The sequence below is a fragment of the Alligator mississippiensis genome, chromosome 9 (assembly GCF_030867095.1).
Source record: "Alligator mississippiensis isolate rAllMis1 chromosome 9, rAllMis1, whole genome shotgun sequence".
In the NCBI taxonomy this organism is placed as follows: domain Eukaryota; kingdom Metazoa; phylum Chordata; order Crocodylia; family Alligatoridae; genus Alligator; species Alligator mississippiensis.
The window spans coordinates 6,155,116-6,179,948 of NC_081832.1; the positions used below are offsets into that span (position 1 = coordinate 6,155,116).

Below are 24,833 nucleotides of genomic sequence, written 5' to 3' on the forward strand. Positions count from 1 at the left end.
TAGCAATCTCTAAGCCGTTCCTCTAATTATTATGAGGGTCGTCTCTAATCATACGCCAGGGAGGCTTGAGTTATGCAGGATCACACCTCTGCCCGTTAAAAAATGCTTTGCCATAATTTATTAATTTAGAAGTATATCAATTCTCTCTACTCCGTCTCCTAATGTTATGGCTATTGACTGACTCCAGAGACTGCAAGCCAGACTTTCACTCAAGTAAGCTGGCACGGCTCCACTGGCCTCCGCAGAGCTATGACGATTTACATCAGCTGAGGATCTGGCTTCTTCACCTTGCTTAAGAAACAGGCCTGCCCGGGTGGAAGTCGCACCACAGAAAGAAATAATAGGAAGCAAACAGGCTCCTGCTCAGCTCAACCCCTAGCAGTGACTCTCACGCTCAAGCTGGACTCAAAAAAAGGAGGCGGGGGAGAAATTCCTGCTTAAATACTGTTTGAGGCCTTGGAACTAATGCATTTCCAGGGGCCAGGCTCTTGCTGGCTCCCCAGTGTATGTATTCACACAGTATTTTCCTCTGTGCTTGCTTATTGGCTATATATAGCCAAAAGAATATGTATATAAGTCTGACCTCCTAGAAACTGGGATCCTTTCACCCCAGCTGATTTCCCGCCCCTGGGGCAGGGGGCTGGACCCGAGTGTCCTACAAGGTCCCTTCCAGCCCGAATGTCTATGTCAATGCAATCTATGAAACTTTTTCCTTACAGGACCCGGTTTTGTTGGGCTGGAGAGGACGCCTTCAGAACGAGCCAAAGAGGGGACTTGATCAGCCATCAGTGCCGACACCAGGGTGTGTCTATACTGCTTCCAGCCTCATGCCCCTAGTGCAGGGGCGGGCAATTATTTTGGGTGGAGGGCCGCTTACTGAGTTTTGGCAAGCCATCGAGGGCCACACGACAGGCAGCCTGGGGCAGATAAATATTAGTTTTCTAAATTTTTTAGGGGCCTCATTGGATAGAATGGCCTGGTGGGCCACATCCAGCCCCTGGGCCGCATTTTGCCCACCCCTGCCCTAGTGTGTGCGAGAGCTGCAGTGGTGGGTGCTCTCAGGGCAGTAACCCTACCTGGCTTCTGGGACTGGTGCATCTGGAGTGGGCACAGGTAGGCAGGGCATCCAGGGGGCCCCTGGACACGTGACGCGGGGTTAGTTTTTAGAGTTGCATTCTGTGCCCCCTAAATTGAAACGATGGGTTTTTAATTGAAATGGTGGGGTTTTATTTTTCCATCTCTGTTATGGTGAGGGACCCAATCCTTTTTTGCAGGGGGGGCTGCTCCATGGTGGTGGTGCCGCCCTGGGGTACCTGGGTGGGCTAGCTCAGTCGACCAGCATCTTGCCTCCCAGCCATGGGAGAGGAGAGCAGGCTCCACCAAAAAAAAATCAAAGGAAGGATCAGGCCCCCACTGCTTCTGCTTTCTGCAGGCGCCTGCTAAGGGCAGAAGTGGTGAAGGGCTTGATCCTTTTTTCTGTGAAGCCTGCCCGCCTCCCCCACAGCCACTGACAGCTGCAACGCAGCATTGCAAACTAGCCTACGTCGGGATGTAGTTTAATTTGCAACAATGCAAACTCATTTTAAACCCCCAAACTCTTGTACACATAGCATGATACCATTAAGCCACACCAAGTGACATTTTCATCACGTGTACGTGGTAATGGCATCATGTGTACAAGCGCCCCCAGCGAGCAGAGCTCTGGTGAGCAATGAGGGGGTGCTACACACAGCTGTCCTCGGTAGTCTTGCCTCCATGGTCACGGATGCCGAGCTCCACACACTCTCCACGAAGGGGATAGAGACCAAGTGTCCAACCCTAGTGGGGGATACCCCGGATAGGAGGGAGCTGTTGGCAGGTGCAAAGCTGCTGTCTCTAGTTTCTCAGCCCCTCTCTGTGCAGGTGCCCAGCAGGGAGGCATGTACGGTGGCAGGGAGAAGGGCTGGACTGTGATGCACACCTCAGGGATGTCCTCTTGAGGCTCGTTGCCAGCTGACACAGGGAGGCTCCTATGGTGCCCTGACTGCAGAGGGAACTGTACAGAAACCAGAGCCTTAGGGCAGTGGTGCAACCACTCCGTGGTGGCTGCATGCCCAGGCGGAGAGGGGGACACACAAATGCCAGCTCTGCACAGACCACAGCAGTTGAGGTTTCATTTCTATGTCTCTGAGGCACCATATGGTTTTTTCCTGAGCAACGGACGGCAAGCGGGTGAGTATTAAGCAGACATGACAGGACAGACTTTGCTGAGGTTTGCTCCCTCCAGAGCTCAGTTCCTCGCGCTGTACTAACACGCTCCATTTTTGTGTCACTGGAAATGCTACATATTGATTAGGCCGACAGCAGGAGCAAAGACTCAGAAATCTGTTACATCCAGGATGAAAATGTGTCTCAGACAGACTCTGATTGTCACCTATGGGCATGTGTAGACAAGACGGGGGCCCTAAATTGAACTGGTGGGTTTTGAAAAACAGCTTCAATTTAGGGCCGATTAAACCCCTGTGTCGTGCACACCCCCCGCTGACTTACCTGCCTCTCCAGCGGGGAGCGGAGGGCTAGCTGCCAGCGGGCAGAGAGGTCCCTGGGCTGCAGGGGAGGCTGGGTGTTGGAGCTGGCAGGGGTCATCGCGGAGCCCTTGGCCCGGCTGTATGAGCATTCGTGGTCATCTGGCCAGGTGCTGAGGGATTGGAAACTGGCTCATGTGGTCCCAATTTTCAAGAAGGGGAGGAAGGAGGACCTAAGTAACTATAGGCCTGTAAGCCTCATCTCGGTGCTCGGGAAGATCTTGGAGAGAATCATCCAGGAGCACATCTGTGGGGGGCTGCAGGGGAGATCATGCTCAGGGGCAATCAGCATGGGTTCATCAAAGACAGGTCCTGCCTGACCAACCTGATTGCCTTTTACGACCAAGTAACTAAATCCTTGGATGATGGTGTCGCCATGGACGTAGTCTTTCTAGACTTTAAGAAGGCCTTTGACACTGTCTCTCACCCCATCCTCATCAATAAATTAAGCAACCGTGGCATTGATGCCTGCACAGTTGGATGGGTAAAAAATTGGCTGATGGGGCGCATCCAGAGAGTAGTGGTGGACTGGGTAGTACTCAATCTGGTGAGATGTGAGCAGTGGGGTCCCCCAGGACTCGGTCCTCAGGCCCGCACTGTTTAACATCTTCATCAGCAACTTGGACGAGGGAGTGGAAAGCACGCTGTCCAAGTTTGCTGATGACACTTAGATGTGGGGTGAGGTGGACATGCTTGAAGGGAGAGAGAGGCTGCAACTAGATTTAGACAGACTACAGAAGTGGGCAGACGAGGACAGGATGGGGTTCAACGTAGACAAATGCAGGATGCTGCACCTTGGGAGAAGGCATCCACAGCACACATACAGGCTGGGGAGCTCCCCTCTTGAAAGCACAGAGGCGGAAAGGGATCTTGGAGTCATTATTGACTCTAGGATGAACATGAGCCGCCAGTGCCAGACCGCAGCCAGCAAGGCCAGCCAAACTTTGTCATGCATCCAAAGGTGCATCTCAAGCCGGTCCAGAGAGGTGATCTTCCACCTCTATGTGACACTGGTCAGGCCGCAGTTGGAGTACTGCGTCCAGTACTGGGCGCCGCACTTCAAAAGGGATGTGACCAGCCTGGAGAGGGTTCAGAGGAGGGCCACCCGCTTGGTGAGAGGGCAGCAGGGCAGGCCCCACGACGAGAGACTGAGGGACCTGAACCTGTTCAGCCTCAGCAAGAGGAGGCTGAGGGGAGACCTGGTGGTTGCCTACAAACTCATCAGGGGAGATCAATAGCAAATAGGCAGAGCCCTTTTCTCCCCAGCACCACCTCGGATAACAAGGAGCAATGGTCATAAGCTGATGGAGAACAGGTTTAGGTTAGAGATCAGAAAGCAATATTTTACAGTTAAGGTGGCCAAAATCTGGAACCAACTTCTCAAGGAAGTGGTCCTCGCCTGTACCTTGGGCAAATTCAAGAGGAGGTTGGATGATCACCTGTCTGGGGTCTTGTGAACCCAGCATTCATTCCTGCCTGTGGCAGGGGGTCAGGCTAGATGATCTGCTCAGGTCCCTCCTGACCCTAGCTACTATGAAACTATGGTGCTTCCTCCCAAGGTGGCACTCACCCACAGGCACCCGACTTGGGTAGTCCTGGGAGGCACCACAGCCGTGGAAGGAAGCACCGGGCCCCTGCGCAGCTCAGGCAGGCAAGCAGGCTCCTGGGTGGGGAGGGGAATAAAAAGATCAGGCTCACCACTTTTTTGGGGTGGACCCTGCTTTCCCAGGCTGCTGCCAGGCTGCCTGCAGGGCTTCCTGCAGAGCCTTGCTCCTCAGACGAGTTTTAGTTTGCTGTGCCCCAAGTCATTTAAGGCACAGTACGCTGCCGAATTTCCTACAGCGGCTGGAATTAATGCGCCATATGTTGCCAAGGCGTGCAAACCCCGACACCAGTAAAGCGGCGCAAAAGCATTTAGCCCGCTTTAAAGTGTTGTGCACACTCACCCCTCACTTCGTCTGCATGTGGCCCTTGTCTTTTATTTTCTAGAGGGGAAGTCATATGTTGATATTAAATGGTATACACAAGAAAAAGCATTAAAAGAATGGGATTAAGGTAGCAATGCCACACACTTGCAAGATGGAGTAAAGGCTGCCTGTGCAGCCTTAGTTCAGCCCCTTGCATGTCTATATTACGACCCAGTCTTTAATTACATCATCACATCCTCTTTTTACCCACAGGATCCCTGCCTTGACTGGACAGAGGCCCAAGCTGCTGCAGCCAGACTGCTACTAGTCACCCTGCTGGCTCACACAGAGCCGGTTTGGGTATCTCAGCCCACCACTCCAGCCTGCAGTGCAGATAGTCTTCCACCTTATTATGTGCACAACTCCTTGCGTGCATGAGAGCAGGTGTGGATCTGCAGAGGGAACTTCTACATTTGCACGTGCCAGCTAGGCAGATTGGCTCTCCTAGTTCCCTGACTGCACTACTGATATGAGGTATGTCCCCACAACTTGCCGGGCATGTATAATTTGAGGCTGGCCAAAACAGCTCTGAAGCACCACCTTGCAAAGCCTCCTCTGAACCATGCTGCTTGAACACACAGCCTCATATTACCCAGATACAGCAGGATAAAGCAGAGGGCAATGTGCTTTCTTCTGAAGGCACCTTTAACCAGAGGGAATGCATTTCCCTTATGTTCTTGTGCTGCCCAAAGTGAGACAAATAACCATGGAAGCATCTCCATTGTAAATCCCTGTCTCTGAGCCATAATAACATTTTCATGAGTCAGCTCCCACAGGGCATCCACTGCTGCTCTTGGAGATTGTTTCAGACTCTGCCGTGTCTCAGCTGAGTGGGAAGTGGCTCTCTCCCCATTTGCCAGGCTTGCTTCGGAGGCCAGGGTCTTTCTCCATTCTGAAAATGGTTCAGAAATGATATGAAAAACAGAAATGATATTCTACCCTTCAGTGATCAAGCTAGAAAAGCAGATGTGGCTTTGCTGAGGGCTGGGTAAAGATTGCAAAAACAGCCTTTGCAAAGATTAACTTGAACTGGGAATGGCTTTGGGGGCTGGATGCCTGTATGCCCTTTTGCAAATGTGTGCTGAAAGATCTAGGTGGAGGTGGGTGTTCGTCACATCCTTCTTTGCATTGCATTTGTTATCCACTGCAGACCAGGATGTGACCCTCTCTACTTACAACAGTGAGGAATTATGCCATTAGTCCCATTGATTTCATGGGAGCACCACGGGTGCTTAATGCCTCATGATTAAAGAGGTAGTTAGGGTTTTAGTCTGAAGTCAGGGGAAGGCAGGACAGAGGAGAGAGTGGCACCTTGCAGACTAATGACCGCGAGGAGGAAGTTCACTCTCTGGCTCTCCTTGTTCTTTTCTTGCTCAAAAATTCTCCCTGATCCAATCAGAGACCGATAGAGGAGACAACTCATGCCCCGTGAGTAAGGATCCCTGACCAGCCACAGCAATCAGTTTGCAGAGAGTTCCCTGCCCTGAACTCATGTTTTTCTTAACTACGAACGAGGCAGAAAGAAGGTAGAATCCTAATAGGCTTCCCTTCCCCAGCACGGGCACCGAATCCCGAGCAATAATGCCCATTCTCAGTGCCAAGGAGCATCAAAAACGTCTTCCACGTGGAGCAGTCCATCAATATGAGGATGACGGTCTTCTAGTAAACAGGGAAGTCATCAGTGCATCTGTAGACGACTGAGGAGGCCAATCCAAGATCTGCAAGTTCAACTGCAGCCGTGGCTAACGGTTCTGGGAGGAAAGAGTAGATCCTGGTGATGTTGCATGGATCCTGGCAGTGTTTGGTCACACATCTTTCCCTGTGTCTCTCTCACCTATCTGCCTCCATAACGAGGAGGGTTTGCTCAAAATGATCCATGCCTTATGATATGCGATATTAGACATGCTATTATACACAATGCTATAAATATAATAAATGCAATACTCACATCAATACATGGGAGACGCAGGCACCAAATCATCTCTATGGGGACCATGATATACAGCAAAGTATGGATCATTTTGAGCAAACTTGCCTCACTATGGAGGCTGATAGACGAGAGAGACGGTCTTCCAGTTAGATAAAACGAGAACATACAGAAGGACCAGGGGAGGTCATACACTGTAGGCAATACAATGCAATTTCAGGCTTTGAGCTCAATGTGACACAACACCATTTCCCTGCGGTTCTTTGCATCATGATCACTGTTGGTTACACAGGAATGGAAAGTCAACCCTGGCATCCTGGGTGTCTTGACAAATGTGTCCTGCTTTCCGCCTGCAAGTTCGGAATAAAGGCTGGTTCATTATGCAAACGTCTTGGCGCAGCAAGGGTGATCACGTAAATCCCCTGTTTTTCACTTTGATGCAGCTTTAAAACTGCAGTCGTGACACTTGACACGCTCCTCGATTAGGATGGGGGCAGGGAAATTACAAGTATTTGCAGATTGGCTGCTGATGTGGAAAAAAACCCAAGTGTTTCATGTTGGACCTGCTTAGCTTTTGTCCTTTAAGCATCACGCACACCTATGCACGCACAGGTTGCACACACACAGGCACACACCCCACCACCGATGAAACTTGGAGAGGCACTCTAATGTACCGGAGAAGGCTGCCAGTCATCGTTTAAGAGCAATGAGAGCGATTAACTTAAAAATCCTGATGAAATATCATCTAGCAGGTAAGATGATGTTTCCCTTAAAGTTCCAGCAAAGTGGCATCTGCAAACACACACACACACACACACACACACACACACACACACACATATAACCTAAGGGGCAGAAAACAGGACAAGCTCACAAGCTCACACATTCCTGCCAACGTAATCTCAATGGCATTTCACCAATGTCATTTTTCCGAATACTCAAACTGTATGTATGAAGAGTGACTGCAATTTCTTCGCTACGAGGGAGTGTTTTTTTCCCTGCAGAGTCATTCTTTAATTGTGTTGCTCTTTAAACTTCTGTGCTGCATTATAACGTATTAAAAACTTTTTGTTAAGTGAAGGTCACTGGTTTCAAAAGGGAAAGGCTTTGTTCCCAGCAGTATAAATAATTCTTTTCAGGTGCAGCGCACAGAACGTGTAGGGCAAGTTCCCATAGATCACAGCTGCCTATTCAGGCTTCCTTCACTTTTTTGATAGTCAGTGAGAACATCCATAGGAATCTTATCTGGTAACTGATTCACTGAATGTTGAATGAATTCAGTTGTGTCCCGGCTGCATATAATAACTGCAGAGGCATTCACTGCCTGGTTTGCTGGTTTTCTGTATGGGAACGTGAAGCAAACCCGTAAATGAAGATAAACTTGTGTCCTTTTGGAGGGATGAAGGGCGCTGCAATTTGATATCTGCTCCACGTACCTGCAGGATTCAAGCTATGGAACAGAAAGCATTAGGAAACCTGAATGCCGAGATCAGGCGGATCTCTATGCATGTTGCTCCCAGCCTCTTCTGCCACGACGCTGAAAACAACAAGTAGTGGAATAAGATGGCAGTTTGAATATCACGAGCAGATTTCTCAAAGGGTGTTTTGGGCTAAATCCCTGGCTGGGAAGCATCTCTGGGCTTCAGCATAGCTAAGGAGCGGGTCAACAAAGTGCATTTATTTGCTTGGTATCAGAGCTCCCAAACTTCTCAGGCACCGCTACCTGACTCAGATGTTCCCTGTACCAGCCGTCTGCCTCTTCCCTCCTCTACTGACAAGCTCAGCCCTCCTTCTGGAAGCTCAGCTGTAGGCTGCTACTTCTCCACACCCCCTCTGCATAAGAGACGAGTTACTGAGGTCCCATGCTGAGCTGTCCTGCTGCCTGTCTCACATGCAGCTGTGCACTCTCCCACCTACGGGGAGCTAGGTGCACTCCAAGTCCCACAGCACGTCAGTCTGCGAGCAACTACAGAGTCCAAGCTTAGTGTGTACACAGCGGGAAGGCAAGCAGAAGTGGGCCCTGACTTCGGCGTGTTAGCATCTGTGGGAGTCTGTGGTGGGATTGCCAAGAAATGAGAGGGCGGCGAGCCAAGGCTGAGTGGTTTAAGCTTGAAGTAGCAGCCTGCACGTCACCTGTACCACCGAGACAGGGGAAACGGCAGATGGAGATTCAAACACTGACAATCCTAAGCAAAGACGACATGAAACAACACCAGACCCTCTGGGCTTCCTTTGGGGAGTCATTCGATTAGATAGCCATATAAATTGATTTGCTCTGGCTCCTGCTGAAGTCACCTACCTTCACCACAGTTACCATGCCTTCGTTGGTGATGGGGTCCGTCCGGATGGTGAAGTGGCCAGAGGGGTCTCCGCTGATGATGCGGTACACGGCGTTCCAGTTGGGCGAGTGGGGCTGGTCCCGGTCCATCACCGTCAAATTTGCGACTACAACTTCCACGCGGTTTTCGGGCACCTCCCCCGAATACTGCAAATGAAAGAGAAGAGCTAATATTCTTCATGAGCTTTGAAGATTTTAGGGACAAGTCACTAGCTGGCATTGAAGTCAGCCTAATGAACAGGGCCTCAGGGCTCCAGGAAGGTACTCACAAGTCAAATCCAAGCTATAAGTACATTCAGGTACTGCCTGTATCCCTTGATCACATCTGGTTTTAATCCCAGGTCCTCCTCTTTAAATGATTTCCTCTCCCCTGCTGCTGTCTGAAAGACCCACACCACCAAAGGAAGCTGCAACTAACTTTTTCTGAACATTAAAGGAGAGTACAAATTCTATGAGCTAACACTTGAGAACAAATTTGGAATAAAATTTAAACTGAAAAACAGGGAAGAGTAGGAAATAATGAGGTTGTGATTATGCAGAGAACTGAGGAAAAAGAGGGAATGAATTATTATATAGAAAGGAAGGAACAAAAAAGCTTAACAACTGAAACATAAAGGAACAGTCAGAGACTGAAAGGAAGAGAAGAAAAGAACAGAAGACTCCTGTGGACAGTGACTTAAGGCAGCTCTGTTGATAGAAGATAAATACCTGTTTTTATGTATATTTTAGAGGATGGGAGGCATCTTTAAATGTTACATTTGTTATCTGATCAATGGGATTCATTAATGCGTAAAGCTGACCCTCCCTGAAACTCACCGACCTCCAGGAGAAACTGACAAAGTGTCATCAAAACCAGACATTCAACAACCTGAAGTAACAGCCAATGCCTTCTGCCTGCTAATTTCTTTCAGTCATAACAACCTGAACTGGTAATTGTAACAACCACAGGTGAAAAATTCAGCCCCTTAATATTAGATGTCTTGGATTACCCAGTTTTCCCAAAATGCAATCTTATTGCTTCTTCAGAGACGTTACCGAATTTTTCCTCTTTCTGCTTTTGCCTTTGCCTGATTTGTCAAAGCTTTTCTGGTCGTTTTGCCTGGGCCTTTCCTGGTAGTTAATTCTAGTGGGTTGCATGCAACTCGTCCCGTTTTTGTACCTTATAGCACATGAGCGCCATTTCTCTCTATGTGCCACTTGATTTATCATATATAAAACCAAAGATCTTGCACAGTTAATATTTTCCACTTTAATGCCCTAAAAGCTCTCATCTGTTCTCAGTGGTGGCAAGTGACAGAACAAGGAGCAATAGTCTCAAGTTACAGCAAGCGAAGTTTAGGTTGGATATTAGGAAACATTTTCTCACTAGGAAGGTGGTGAAGCACTGGAACAGGTTACCTGGAGAGGCGGTGGACTCTCCATCCTTGGAAGTTTTTAAGGCCTGGCTGAAAAAAGCCTTGGCTGGGATGATGTAGTTGGGGCGGGGGTTGGACCAGATGCGACCTCCTGAGGTCCCTTCCAACCCTCATTTTCTATGATTTAGGTGCATAACTGGAGTTGCCAATTTTTCAAAAGCGCTCACCCTCCAAAAGCTCCCATTACCATTTGCAAAACACCATTTAGATTGGCACAAGGCAAATGAAACCCTGGGAAAACAATGAATACTACTGGCCCCGTTCCAAATTGGAAATTCTGCCCCAAACTGTGGTCACAAACCACTTCTGAAAACCAAGCCTGCAACATGCATAAAAGCAGAAGTGTGCTGATTATAAGGAACGACTATTTTATTGTTCAGCTCAAGAGCTCTTGTAAAGAACTATTGTGCTACCTGCTACCATGCTTTGGACACTTATCTCTACCAATACTTGTAACCAGCATATATTATGTCACGTCTGACAGCAAAAATATCTTATTTGCCATATGCTATTCTACATTTAGTTTTGTCCTCTAGTAGTGCCTTTAATGGTAGTTGCTCGATTTTTTTCTTTTGCACCTGTCCTAAGTAAATTTTCATTAGCAAATACAGACGGCGCCTTGTCCTGGGTCTGTCAGGTAGAGGAGAAGAACAGTGGGACACCTCTAAATAATATGAGCTCCAATACATACGGCACCTCTTTCAATTCCTTTGGTTTCCCACCCTATCGCCAGTTCTTCATCCATTCTCACGCCCAATTGGGAACCTCTGCAGCATGCAGTTTGAGCGGAGGAACGTCAAATGGAAATTTATCAAAAGCCTTTTGAAAAATCCATTAGATTATGTCATGTGCACACTTCTATTATCAATCTTGTCAGAAGCCTGCTCCGAAGAACTCAAGGAGATTAGTTAAGCGGGATTGTCTCTTACTAAATCCGCCCTGGTTATCATCTCCCACTGGATTAGATTAACGTTGCACTGCATGCCAGGGATAACAAGTTGATGGGCCCTGGGTTTGCTCGGGCAGCTGAATGCGCCGTTTAAAATCAAGGGATCGTGTACTTTCAATGGAGCAAAATGTAGCAGTGCCCACATCTCAAATCATGGCAGTTAAGAGAAATGTAAAAAGTGACCTCACGATGGTCCTAAAGCAATTACTCAACATCCATTTTGGGGCTGACTCCATTCCCCTGTAGCCTTTGGCGAGAGACTGAACATGCAATGATGGAGAATCCCCAAATTTGGTCTGTTATGGGGTTTACTGCTTGTAAAATCAAACAGGATACACTCATTCGAAGCAAATCATCAATGCAACTTTTACAAAATAAAAGGGAGAGGCTGAACAGCTATTATTCTCAATGGTCACATCCTACATGCTCCCATCCCATGTGGTCCTTTGTGCAAAGACCCTAAGGAATTTAACAGGGATGAAGCCAACAGAGCTGTATAGAAATTGCTGTACCAGCCCATAACATTATTGAGAGAACAGCATCTTTTCCAAAGGCTTATTTTTGGGCCCACAAAATTCTGTAGGAGTGATTTTTTTTTCTTAAACATAATACCTGATTGGGAGGTTGCAGCTCTCTCTCTACAAGACTTTTCCATAACAGTGGGTGTCAGTGCTGTTAAATGCAAAGCATCTTTGAAGATGTTATCCCTTCTATTCGTTTGGAGTTGATGGCTATCAGCCCCATTCAGGCAGCATTCAGCACCAGCCAGGATTGAGGGGCTTCAGTTGAAGTTGATCTATAGGGACAGATCCTCAGCTGGCACGTATTGGAGGTGTTACTGGAAGGACAGAGGTTTGAGTGATTCCAGTCTAATTTCATGCAACTTCCTCCCCACCTTGACGTAATTGAGAAGGATGAGCAATGCCCTGTCTTACTGTGCTGTCTGCATGCAGCATGTATGCCACAAGTGGCATGCATGGGCAGCCTCTTATGTGTGGTATGTGCTGCAGCAGATTGGGAGGGGCAGCCAGCACTGCCGCAGGTAGGATGGGGAGCAGACGGCAGAGCAGCAGATCAGACAGGAAGCAGACAGCAGAGAAGCAGATTGGGCAGGGGACGGAGACCAGATTGATAACTGGTGGGAGGGCAGGGGGTTAATTTGTGGCATCCCTGCCAAAAAGGTTGGCCCTCCACTGCATTGTTTCCTTCCATAGAAGTGCAACGTAGAAGTGCAAGGGGGGGTTTAAATAAAGCGACACGTGTCTACTCTAATAATAAGACAATAGGGAAGCAGCGGTGGCTGCTGGAGTAAAGAAGAAGAACAATAAAGCTGCGCCTGCCCTTTCTTGCTATATTTTTCCTGGATGCATCTTCAGTTTATTTAGCTTCATTTGCTATTGCTGCATGACAATTTTTTTCACTCTCTTCATTTTGTTTTAATCCTCTGCTAGTAATTTTGTGGCTGACTGCTATTCAGGCTTGGTTTGCATTCTGAGATATAGACTCGCTCTGCCTAGCTACCATTATTTCTTAAACTTGGCCTATTCATCTTGAATTACATCGGTTCCAGGTTTTATTTTGGTACGGGTACATTTGTGAAAGTTCCTCTTTCATTCCTCCAGATCTGGCCTGTCTGAACTCATATGCTACTGAAACGTAATAATTCATTTTGATTGCCAGGTTGCATCAGATTATAGTGAAGTCATTTAACCCTAGAGGTTAATTTTGTCTTGCTCAGTACTTGACAGCACAAATATATAAGCATCACTCAAAAGAAGAAAGGAAATAAGTGGGGGAAATAAGTTCACAAGATGACTTTGCATGTGCTAAATCTATAGCCTGAGCTGTAAAGACAAACACAATGAAGTAAAACCCATTAGTTTACTACAGCCACTCCCAGTGGGTGATGAATTGAGATGGATGAATAGGAAGAAAATTATTCAGGTTCATTTTGATGACTTTTAAATACAATTTAATTTCTTCCATTGCTCATATCCCCTATCTGACTTTTATGAATCTCTGTGACACCAAAGTTTTGCTTGTATGAAGTTTTGCAAGGTGAAGTTTTGGTTTATAAGCAAAGATTTTTTTAATTATTACAAAAAAATAAATAGTTTAGGCCGGTGCAGTTTATACTGAAATGACATCTTATGAAATAGGTGAGCAATCATACAGCTTGAATATTGAATGACACCACTGTATACTTAAGGGAAAACTCCTACTGAAGAGTTTCTGATTAGATCAGAGGTTGGTATTTTTCACACAGAATATTTAGCAAAAAAGGCTGTACAGTAGACAAATTAATAACCCCCCATCTGTTTGCAGACAATTTGTCTAAAAGAAAATGACTAAATTCTTTTAATAAATCATGCATTGTGATAGACTTGTCTAACTGCAGCCTTGAAACCAGCAAAAGCCATCCTAATTGATTTCCTTAAATTCCATTTTTGTACCCCGGTATTTCTACTGAAAGGGCCTAAATAAGTCGCCTGTATCTCAGAAAAGCCCAAGAGGTGTAAAACAACTCCACACTGTACTCTGTGCATCTGCCAACTTGATATGTAGATCAATAATACTCTAATTTTTTTTTCTCTTTCTACTTCTACTACCAGTAATTTTGCTTCTCTTCCTAGCAGCCTAATTGCTGTTTCCTTAAGCCTTGCCATCAATTCTATGACCTTTAATTTCCAATATCATTTGCTCAAAGATGACTGCTCTAGGTTCACTAGTTATCCTATCCAACTGTATGGGCCAGATTTCTATGACAACATAAATCTAAAGCAACTCGAATGAATTCAAAGGTTTTACTCCATATACCATGGTGTTCCTGAAATCAGAATCTGGCCTCAATCTTTTAAGCAAGGCGATCAAGTTTTATAAGTAAAGTCAATCTTCTCTGATAGGCAAATCTGGCAGATCCTGCAATTTTAAAATGTCAACAAGAAGTTTTTTAAGGGCTTCAAATCTCCCATATGCGTTCACTTTCTAACACGGATTATCTTCCCAATGCCTATGGCTAAGTACCATCTCCTGCTGAACTGCTCTCCAAACATCTGTCCTCCATCACACCTGCAAGCGACCATCAAGTAGGCTTTATTCACCTTTGATTTTCTTCCTTCCATCTCACAGGCACAACCGCACGCTCCACAATGATATTTCTGGCCTGACAGTTATATTTGCTTGGTTTCATGTAATATTCATTCCAAGTACCCACATCATGCGACGGCCAAGTTATATGTCATATGGCAACTGCTTTATGAAATACGATCTATAAAAGCCCAACATATTCTCGCCAACCTTCAGTTTTGCTTCACCGATACTAGGCCCAGCTGTCACGTATCTTGCTCTGAAATGAATTGCTTGGATCGGGTACAGTGGCTCCTCATGTTCAGTGCCGAGTCTGCCTGGTTGCATGGATCTGCAGAAACCCGGATTGCTAGGCCTGCTGTTCTCTCCTCCATTTGGTGCTATTAAAATGCCCCAGCTGACAATAAAGCAGCTCTACAATCTGCGAGCAAAGATGCAATATCACAAGCTCCATATAGCCAGGGATCATGGTTTTCATTTAGACCCTTAGCTTTGTGTAGGGCTTATAGAGGAAACACTAAAGAAACAAGACACAGTCTAGAAAAGAAGCAACCCTGTCAGAAGTTGGTTCATCTGTTTCCTTAACAATATTTAGGGTGACTTCTCTTCTATTTCTTATCTACTTATCCAGTAGCTTGCTGACAGGATACCAATGGTAGGTCAATATTCTCAGTCCCAGCGGGCTAAACATTTCTTCCAACTGTTCGAGCATGTTCCTTGAACCTTAGTTTGATCCTACTGAGTATGTAGCTACAGGAGCGGGGTGGTTTTGTTTTATGCCTGTGCACTTTTACATTTCTAAGACTGACCCCCCGACTGAAAGTGGAGACAGCATCTGCTTTGTTCTCTCAGTTGCTGAGAGCTATTGATTTCACCCTTGTTCTTTCCCGTTCCTTGCCTTAATCCCAAATTACAGTTCGTTTTCTTTAATCTCAAGGAACCATGCAACTGCTTGGTTTATTCTCCGAATATGAAAGAGTAACAACGATAGGCCAACAACCTGGAAAGCAGAAACCATATTCTCCTCTCTCCCAGCACCAGTACAAAGAAGTGATTTAATTTTCAGATTCTCAAGAATGTCTAATTTCAAGAGACTCTCAAGAAGTTTGAGAAAGCCAAGTTCAAGTTCAGATCCAGTTTTAACCTTGGTTCAAAGACGTCTCAAGTCCTTGCCAGGAGTTCACTGACAAGGGGACATAATGAGAGAAGGATAATAAAAACGTCTGCATATCTGAGAGTGAATGTTAATATTTTTTTTCAGTCTTAAGATGTTATAGTCTTTTTACAGTATGAAAAGATGCCACAAAAATGATGACACTGAGACACTGCCTCGCTGCAAGATAACCATTTCCAGATAAATATATCTTATGAAATGAGGCTCGAAGTTTGCATATAAATTTATATATTTTATAAAAATGCATTACAACACAAAGGAGCTTTTTACAATGTTCATATGAAAGGTTTAAGAAGAGATTAAAATTATGTCCTTGGAAAGACGTGCAGCCTTGTCAAGGGAAAAAAAAAAAAATCTACATTAACCCCATGCAGGAAAGCTGTACTTTATCTGTATTTCAAAGACTATAAAGTACTACTTTAATCAACCTACTTGACTTTGGGGACTTGCACGTCTCACTGAAACTCATGAAGTCTGGCGTAGTATGGTTTCTAGAACACAAAAGCCTTTAATCTGTAACCTAGCACTCTTGTACATTCAAATCCTGATACTATCACCTTGTTAGGAAGAAAAATTGTGAATTTATCCAAAATGGGATCTCATCCAGTCTAAATGATGTAGCCTTTGCAACAATGACCTTTAACAATGGTTATACTCAACAATAAAAGATCTTATCTCGCGAGCCAATGGAAACAGTCTGTGTTAAAAATTCTGATCTGATAGCGGAGACTTCTATTTTCAAGTCAGACGAGCCTCTTTTGAACGCTCCATCTGCTTTCTTTGTCTAACACACCTTTGTTTCTTGCCTACGGAGCAAACAGCAGGAAAATGAGGTTGGTGCATTTCTGAAGAATATTTGATTGTCAGGTTTAATTAATAATGCTATCTTTTAAATAAAGCAAAGAGTCCAAAAAATGCTGGAACCAGCTGCAGACGTGTATGAGGTTCACTTCTACTACGATAAAACAGCAACATTTTTTGCGCGGTTACTGTACTTCTTCGAAGGCAATGCTACCGCCTGCATTTCCACGAGCGCAGAGGGGCTAAGTGACGTGCCCGAGGTTACACCGTACGGTAATGGCAAAGTCAACACTGGGACCCAGGGCTTGCACTCAGCTGTTTAGACCAGAGCTGCCTCCTGGGACCCCTGTGGATTAAAGTACGTAGTTAACGAACACGTTCAGGTCAGTCACGGTTAGTCTTTCTGTCATCACAGGGCATTGCCTTTCAGCCCCCTGATAAGTATCAAGCCGCTAAGAAGCAAAAGACACAAGATAGGAAGCCTGGAAATGAATCGCATTTGAGCTCTGTGCTCCAGCGCTCAGGATCAGCTGGGTCAGCAACGCTTCGGTCAGCAATTTCTTCCTCAAGGTTTTGCAAGGCATTGGTTTCCAGAGGAAACCAGAATAGTTAAAGCATCACTAGAGCAAACCAGCAGGAAGATAAACCAGCTTGGATTCCAGCTCAGCCCTGTAATAACTGGTAGTACTGTTTTGCCTTTGTAAAGGACTGTGTTGGCCGTGAGAGGCAACTCCCCTGGACTGGAGAAGCTCTACTAAAGTGACCCGCATGGCGCGCCAGGTGGCATAGGGCAAGCTTTCCAAAATACAGCATTACGTCCAGACTCCTTCATTATATAAAGTAGCCCTTTACGGTTGGTAGCTCTGTTGGACTTAAGTAGCAAGGCATTCACCTACACAAGCAAAGATGGACAAACCTAGTGTTCAATAATCAGATATCAAACGCTGTCAACAACATTTGGAAGTGGACACTGCCATCATGCATTAACCCTGACCGTCCCACGACTAGGGTTCAAATACTGCTTGGGATGACGGGGGAAAAAAGAGGCAAAGGACTTTGCTTTGGGACCAACTTTCAATTCTGCTTGCTCTGCTGATATCTCCAAATAACTGTCCTTTTCCATCGGACGAGCAAAATCTGAATCTGAGCTGCAATTTGGAAAACCCCGTAAGCAACTACCTCCCTTCAAGCACGCAAACTGAAATCTCAGTGAAGCCAAAGGAACGCATGATGCATTTATACACACGGTAAAGTATTTTCTGAATAAAAGTCCTGGTCATTTATGCGCAAACTTCTTTTACACAAGTTTGTCTTAGATGATAGCCTTCCTTTGATGAAACAGAAAGAAGATAGATGCTGCTAATTAGCTGGCACGCTAAATGATCAGGTCCCAAACTTTATTCACATCCCTTCTCGTGACCTTAAAGCCATCAGTAAGCAAGCTGTTTTCACTAGGAATTTAAAAAACATGCTTTCCAATTTAATCTGTAAGCCAGCTACAGCTTACAACAATTCTATGACATAGCTCAAAAACCAAGCTGCTGAAATGCACCCCAGAGATGTGACCTGTGATTTCTTGGTAAAATTTGTATCAAGAAGAAGGTTATGATTCATGCGACTGCAATAAAGTGGCCTAAAGAAGGGCCGTAAGCTGGTAAATCAAGTTTAGGATTTTTCTTTCTATTAACAACCCATTTCTTACAAGTTTTCAATTAATTAATTAATTTTTAGATTTTAAAGCGTATAAAAACTGTTTGTTACAGGGCTGTAGGTTGTAGCCGTGTCGGTCTAAGGACATAGGCAGACTATGTTCTTTGGGTGAATCTGATATCTTTTATTAGACCGACTTAAATGGTTGGCAAAAAATAATTTTCATCCATCCAGGAAGAGCACACACCAAGTGCAGATGCTCCCTCAGCCTGGCGAAGGGTTTTGAAACCCAAAATCTTGCTAAGAATTTTTTTTTTTCAACTCTTTAAGTTGGTCTAATAAAAGATATCGGATTCACCCAAAGAACCTGGTCTGCCTAAAAACTTGTCTGTGCGCCTTTGGGATCTGGAGGCAGATATGAGGGAAGAGGAGTTTTAAGAGCTCTAGAACTGCATTTTGCATGCATGCCCTAATCCTAGTACTGTATTGAGATTTATAACAAGTTGCCTATGTAGCAAAGCTCAGGAAGGCGGCATGCCGGCTCCTTCTCAACAGTTGTCTGCAGAGCAATTGAAAACTCTGTTGTTTCCAGATTAGCCTCAGAATTAGCATACAGGAGGATTTTTTTTTATGATGGAACTGAAGAGCATTACTAGACGCTGAAAAAACCAGATCTTCTGTTTACAGATAAGGCTCTCAATTCAGTAAAGCATCCCTGTTCAAGAAAGGCACTTACGCAGATGCTCCACTTCAAGCTCGTGCTTAATTCCCTTTGTTATTAAGTGGACTTAAGCACATGCTTTCCTGAACCGATGCCAGGATGATCATCAGTATTTGCTTGTTGCCATGTAAATCTTGAAGTGTACCCGCAATTAGCAGGAAAAAAAATAAAAATAAAGGTGCAGCTGCAAGATGCAAACCCAACAAACCAAAGGAAAATAATGATTTTGAAGTCAATGTTTTGATGGCAAAATAAGAGGAAAACAATAGCAAGGTGAATGCCTCTCCGCTTTGAGTAATGTGGAATAAGAACAGGAACGACAAAAGGATAAAATCAATGACAATTAATTGTAGAATAGTAATTAATAGAAAGAAAGGAGAGAAAGCAGTGAACCGAGCCTTTTCCGTGAAAGAAGCAAGTCTGCATAGAACAAAAGAGAAAAGCGCACGCATAAAAGGAATATGCCAGGAGAGAGGTGGGAGGACATGGGGAGAAAGAAAAAAAGCGAGGGAGGCTCTGTGCGTGCGGGGATGCGAGCACGCCTGCTGATACATGACTGCGATGCCTGATGGGAAGAGAATGGCATTCTTTCTTTTGCACACTTTCCCTTGCAATTAGTATACTTTTTCACTTCATAAAACCGAACCGTTTGAAAAGTTTCATCAGGCGTAAAAAGCCACATGAAACATTTCGCAAGTCCTCGCTCTTGCTAATTCTGGCGGCGCCGTGTGTTCTGATCCTGCCCTGTGCAAATCTCAAGGCACCTTGGACGGTCAGAAATATCCGACGGGAGAAAACTCACAGCGCTAAAACCTCAGCTAGGTTTTTTATTCTTTTTTTTTTTTTTTTGAGTACGTCACAGAAAATTGCTCAACTGACATGTGCTTAGTGGAGCTCTGATTGCATATCTCCTTAAAATGACACCCCGTTTTTAGGCTAGTTAAGTTTTCGGGATATCGAAAAATGAAAAAGATGCCCTCCCATAAAAAAACTGGCAAACTTCAGAAGAGGTTTGTTTTCAGCCTCTAGAAATGATGGAGTTATTGTCTGTAACCAAATTTCTCAAACTCAGATCAGCACTTGAGATGCTGCGTTGCGAGTCACCGAAGGAATCCATTACAGATGGGGAGCTGCCTTGAATTTATTCCGCCTGTTTGTGGCACACGGTGTTAATAGCTGGCCCATAATGGTATAGCGTATTTTGAATGGTATAGCATACTTTAAAGAATTTTTGGGGGCAAAAATCTTGTCGGTCTAATAAAAGATATCGTCTCAACTACGAGTCCTGATTGCCTTTAGCAGATTTTATGAGCCAGGTTTCTAGTATAACAAAGCCAGGCACGGTGGAATATAACGGATCTAAAACAATGCATTACAAAACTGCAAGAGGTAGATTATATTTCAAAACTCCCAATTATATAGAGAGACGACACAGAGATAAGAAAATTGTTGAGGTCATGGGGGTATGGCTGTAGGAAGGCTCTTCTAAGCGGGGAAATGAGGCTCAGCCTACTCTTCTGAAATCGGCCACATCAATTCAGTTAGAAATTCGGTTAGAAAGCGTCTGCAATCACAACTGTCACGATGGTTAAACCACAAAGCAATATTTCTGAAACAATGACAAAGGGAAGCACAAATGAATAAAGGTCTCAGCTTCTGATCCCTTTTAAAGTCATTGTCTATTTACAGTTTGCAATTAGGTCAACACTTGCTCTGCTTTTTTACTGAACTATCAATTAGCAGCCTCTACCAGGCAAAATTTTCACATCTAACCTCTAATTGTGTGCCTAATTTATCGCATGCAGTTGAACACAGCCAGAAAACCTGCGTGTGCACCTCTGTGATGTGTGTGCAAAAGCACCTCCGGCATTTAGGAGTCCACTTACGTCATGTCCTCACAACACGGTCAGTTCACGTGACCTGCACGCACAATTTAAGTGTTCAAAATCAGAGGTGCTTTTAAAACTTAGTCCAAAGCCTCTTGCAGTATGACAACATATAGCATTCAAGATGTTAAAAATACCTGCCTGCCACTCATACTTCCAAGATGCGATGCCACTGTAGGCTGCTTTTTTGGAAACAGGTGCCAGTTGCACACACAAAATGGAAGTGTGCAACGACCAACCAGTAAGTGTCTGTTCAGAAGGAGTGACTGTATGTGAAAAAGAATAACCGGCTGGACAATTCATTGATTTGCATGTGTTACTACCCATTTGATACTTGGAAAGTGAGATCCAGATTTTCAGCTGCTCATGTCAAAGACTTCGATCTCCCCCCAAAGCATTGAAAGCTCAGGCTTCCTTTAAAGTCTGCAGGCGATTGCGTCCCTTTAAACACTTTAAAAGCACGCCTAAATTCCAGTGAGGCTAATGGACAGAAGCACCTATTCAATTCAAAGCAAAGACTGAAATGCTTTGCTAAATTGCAGCGTAAATGCCTGTTTTTGCAAATCAGTCAAAAATTCTCCGAACCAGCAGGAACATTGGTTTTATTCCTCCAATGACATTTTCCACAAAGCCATTTTTTGATAGGAAGACTATACCAGCGGTTACAGTAATGTTGCCCAACACCAGGTGGGTAGAGACCGTCTGAGTTTTGCCTCATGACTCATCCCTAGCTAGGTACAGTGCAGAGCATTTAATTTAATTATGGGCATTTTGTCGGCAGCATCTGGTAATGTTACATCTCGTTGCATGCTTCTATCACCAGCATTTTGGTGTGGGCAGCGCTTTTTTGGTCTGGACAGCTCATCCCCATGATTACATGATCCATATTACGAGGATTGGGTTTTATGGTTTCTTCCTTCGGATCCAGTATATATTAAATGTAGAAGCAAAGTGCTGACGAGACGCTATTAAGCAAGACATCCAGTAGGAGACATAACACAGCCAGATGTTGCAAATGAAATGGCTCATGACAAATGGTGTATGACAAGGCAGTGCAATCGCTGAGGTGGCTGTACCGTTCTGCAGAGAGCGTGTGGCCTCGTATCAGGATACAGCCCGTGCGTGCGTACTGATGGTATTAAACGCCCACGCTGCACGCGTGAAAAAAACCAGCATGGGAGATTCTACAAGATGGAGCCCAAAATATCATCACTATTTCTGCTACTGCCATTACTATTACAATTATTATTACTAGCATTATTATAATTATGGTTGTTATTATTGTCTGCTGTTCATGCGCATTAATGGGAACTGTACATAGCATCACTGAGAAGTTAGGAGAGCTCCTAATGCTATATAAATCCTAGCGAGGCATGTGCTTATGCTGTACCTATGCACTGAGGTTGTTCTGTAAGTTTAAGATTTCAACGACTTGTGTGTTGTGAAGCAGGGGATGAATACTGCCATGGGCTCTACCTCCTGTCTGGTGTTGTAGCTGTACTTGGCTGAGACTGTTCTTTCTAGTGTAGAAAGAGACGGCTGCATTATTCTTGATTTTAAACCAAACAGTACATGTGTCCAATTTGAGACAGACCAATAGAGCATTTTTTACTGCTTTTTTTTGGCAACAGGAAATTGAAATCTGTAATGAATCTGTTGTTTCCATTTTTTAAATGTACTGATCTTTGGCAATTTTCAACTCCAACGTCTGAAAAATTCATTATTATTAACTTCCATCCTGGGTGTTCCTCAAACCAAAATTACTTAATCAACTCAATTTAGCTTCTTGTATAGACCTAATTCAGAAAAACTTTATCTTCCTGAATTGTTATTGCAATTAATTTCTTGCCCCCCCCCCTTTTTATTTCTTAGCAGACTGCGTTTTAGTAATTAGATATTTTATAAAAATGAGTTATATGCATTCGGGGAAGCTTCACTTTTACATTTGATTAATCGTATTACCACTGAGGTCTGGGGTTTGTCTCCAAGGAAAGTTTAATGACCTCATTTTAATTCCTCTTTTAACCAGAAAGCAGGTATAAATGAACAGAAATAAAATTATCTCTCTCTCTTTTTTTTTTTGCAATCTCAAGATTGCATTTGATGTTTTTTTTCTGTGCGACTGACCCATTTACAAGGAACAGTCTATCTGATTCTAATTAGATACAGGGCAGAATCAGGCTAAATAGAGCCTTGAACTTAATAACCCATCTTCAGTGTGATGCTCAGGAATCAGAGCTACTAGACCAAAATGCCATCTGGTTTTTACCATTGTGCATGATTAATTTAGGAAAAATTAGAAAAAAAATCCTAAAAACAATCTGAAAAGTACTGTGAATTTATGTGCAGATAAAGAGATTTATATAGAAGGAAAATGCATCAGGGAGAATAGAATATACATATAGCATCATTATACTTACATCAGGGTAATTAGTCTGAAGCCTGGGATACAGATTTTATTTAAAACTGTGTGCACTCTATGCATATCCATCGATCCTGTCTGCCCTTTTCCATAGTATCAAATGGACAAGAAGGTGATGATCGTATCCCTTCTCCGAAGGGCAGTATCAGCCTGATCAGAAATGACGTTGCAAAAAGTGTAGCGCCTGCTTTTCTCATTAAGACACTGAATATTATTCACTTTCCCCAAAAACAAGGAGTTGCCTGCTTCCAAATGGACAGGGCAATAGTTCAAGAAGGAACAAAAGGCAAGTGAGTCTTTATGAGAAAGTGTGAAGTGTCTCTTGCTTCTGCAGCAGTCTGCAAAGAAAACGGTGGGCAGCTTGGGCAAAGTGCTGAGCCCTGGAAAGAGTCACAACTTTTATGCAGCTGTTTCCTTTACAAAAACAGTGCTTCCACCTCAAGAGAGGGGACAGGATTAAATAAAAATCATTTGGAGCATAAGCCCACTGACTTGCAATGAGATCTGTACTTCTAAGTCACCTGGGTGCATTTAAAAATATTAAAATATATTAAATATTATAATATATTAAATATTAAATATATTATATTAAAATCCCAGCTTCAGTAGTGTTGGCTTTGGACTCGGAGTTAGTTCCTTAACCCTGGCGCATGGAGCTCCAAGCTGCAGGGAAGCGACATGGGGAGGTGATGCCAGTCTCCTAAGGCTATAAGAGGAGATGAGTCCAGTCTGTAAAATTTAGTTTGAGGGTTGGTTCATTCTCCGTGAAGATGGAGCCGTGTGTTCAATTTGGGTCAAGGTATGCTGTAAATGTTTCAAAGCTTTGGTGATCAGACATGGTTGTAGGCTGGGAGCAGGGTGGGGAATCAATGGCTTACAGGGTGGGTCAGAGTTATACCCAGCTCCAGGGAGCACACCTCAGTATATGCAAGCATTATGAGATTTCCCTTGTACACAGACAGTAGTATTTAATGAAGCAGTGCAGGAGGAATCCATCAAATGCAGGACTTGAACAAAGCAGTGCTGATGTGTACGCTGGGATGAGGAGCAGCGTACATCTCATCCTAAAGAGGAGTCTGTCCCAGGTTGGGATGGCACAAAATCAATAGAAGTGGGGTCCCAAGATACCTTGGAGGATCTGGGCCTGGGCTGATACTTGGAAAAGAATGAGAGCCTCGATCTTCACAAAAATGCACCTGCTTGCACAGGGCATGTGCTATGGCTGAGTGTGCAATTATGGTACAGACCATTTTGTGGCCATTTGTATGCATGTGCACCGTTCAGAAAACCTGGGACTAGATTTGGGGATAGATTTGCCTGGAGTCCACAGGTCTTTATATTGCCAAAGTGCTTGCAGCATAACTCGGAGGCAGTTGTCACTTGAGCCAAAAAGGAGGATAGAGGTGAACAGCATGAGTCAAAGCTGCCAAGGAGAAAGTCCTAGTGCCACAGTGAAGAAATCTACATTATTGCACTGCTTTTCAGATAAAAGCTAGCACAGGAGCTCTGAAAGGTTCTGCAGACAGGATTTATTATTAAAAGCCAATTGTGCTTTCATGTAAAATCCCAACTGACTGTAGCCTTGTGCTCATTTTTCACTCAAAATGAACATGGATGAAACTGCACAGTAAAGGATATGTTCTTCTGGAGCCATCACTCTGTAACCTAAGTAAATAACTGTGTGCAAGTGAACCCAATCTGCCCCGTAGTGGTTAGGCTACTACCAGCATATACACTGAATCGCCTCTGCATTTCAATTAAAAACACAAACAGGGAAGAGTAGAAACTGCAAATCAGTTTGACTCGCCTGAATTAAGAATTCAGTGCTTTTAAATTGAAATGGACTTTCTGCCCTTAATTATATTCCAGGGCCTCATGAAAACCTTTGTCATAAATAATTAATTAGAGCAAGGCTGTTGGCCAAGAAGTAGC

General features: G+C 44.5%; 1 protein-coding gene across 1 annotated transcript in view; it reads right to left on the bottom strand.

The window, feature by feature from the left end:
* Positions 1-24,833, bottom strand: part of CDH4 (cadherin 4) — a 618,635-nt gene that overhangs the window by 31,994 nt on the left and 561,808 nt on the right. Inside the window, exon 9 of the mRNA XM_014609533.3 lies at positions 8,758-8,943. Coding sequence (XP_014465019.1) covers positions 8,758-8,943 — 186 coding nt within the window. The remainder of the gene's footprint in view (positions 1-8,757; positions 8,944-24,833) is intronic.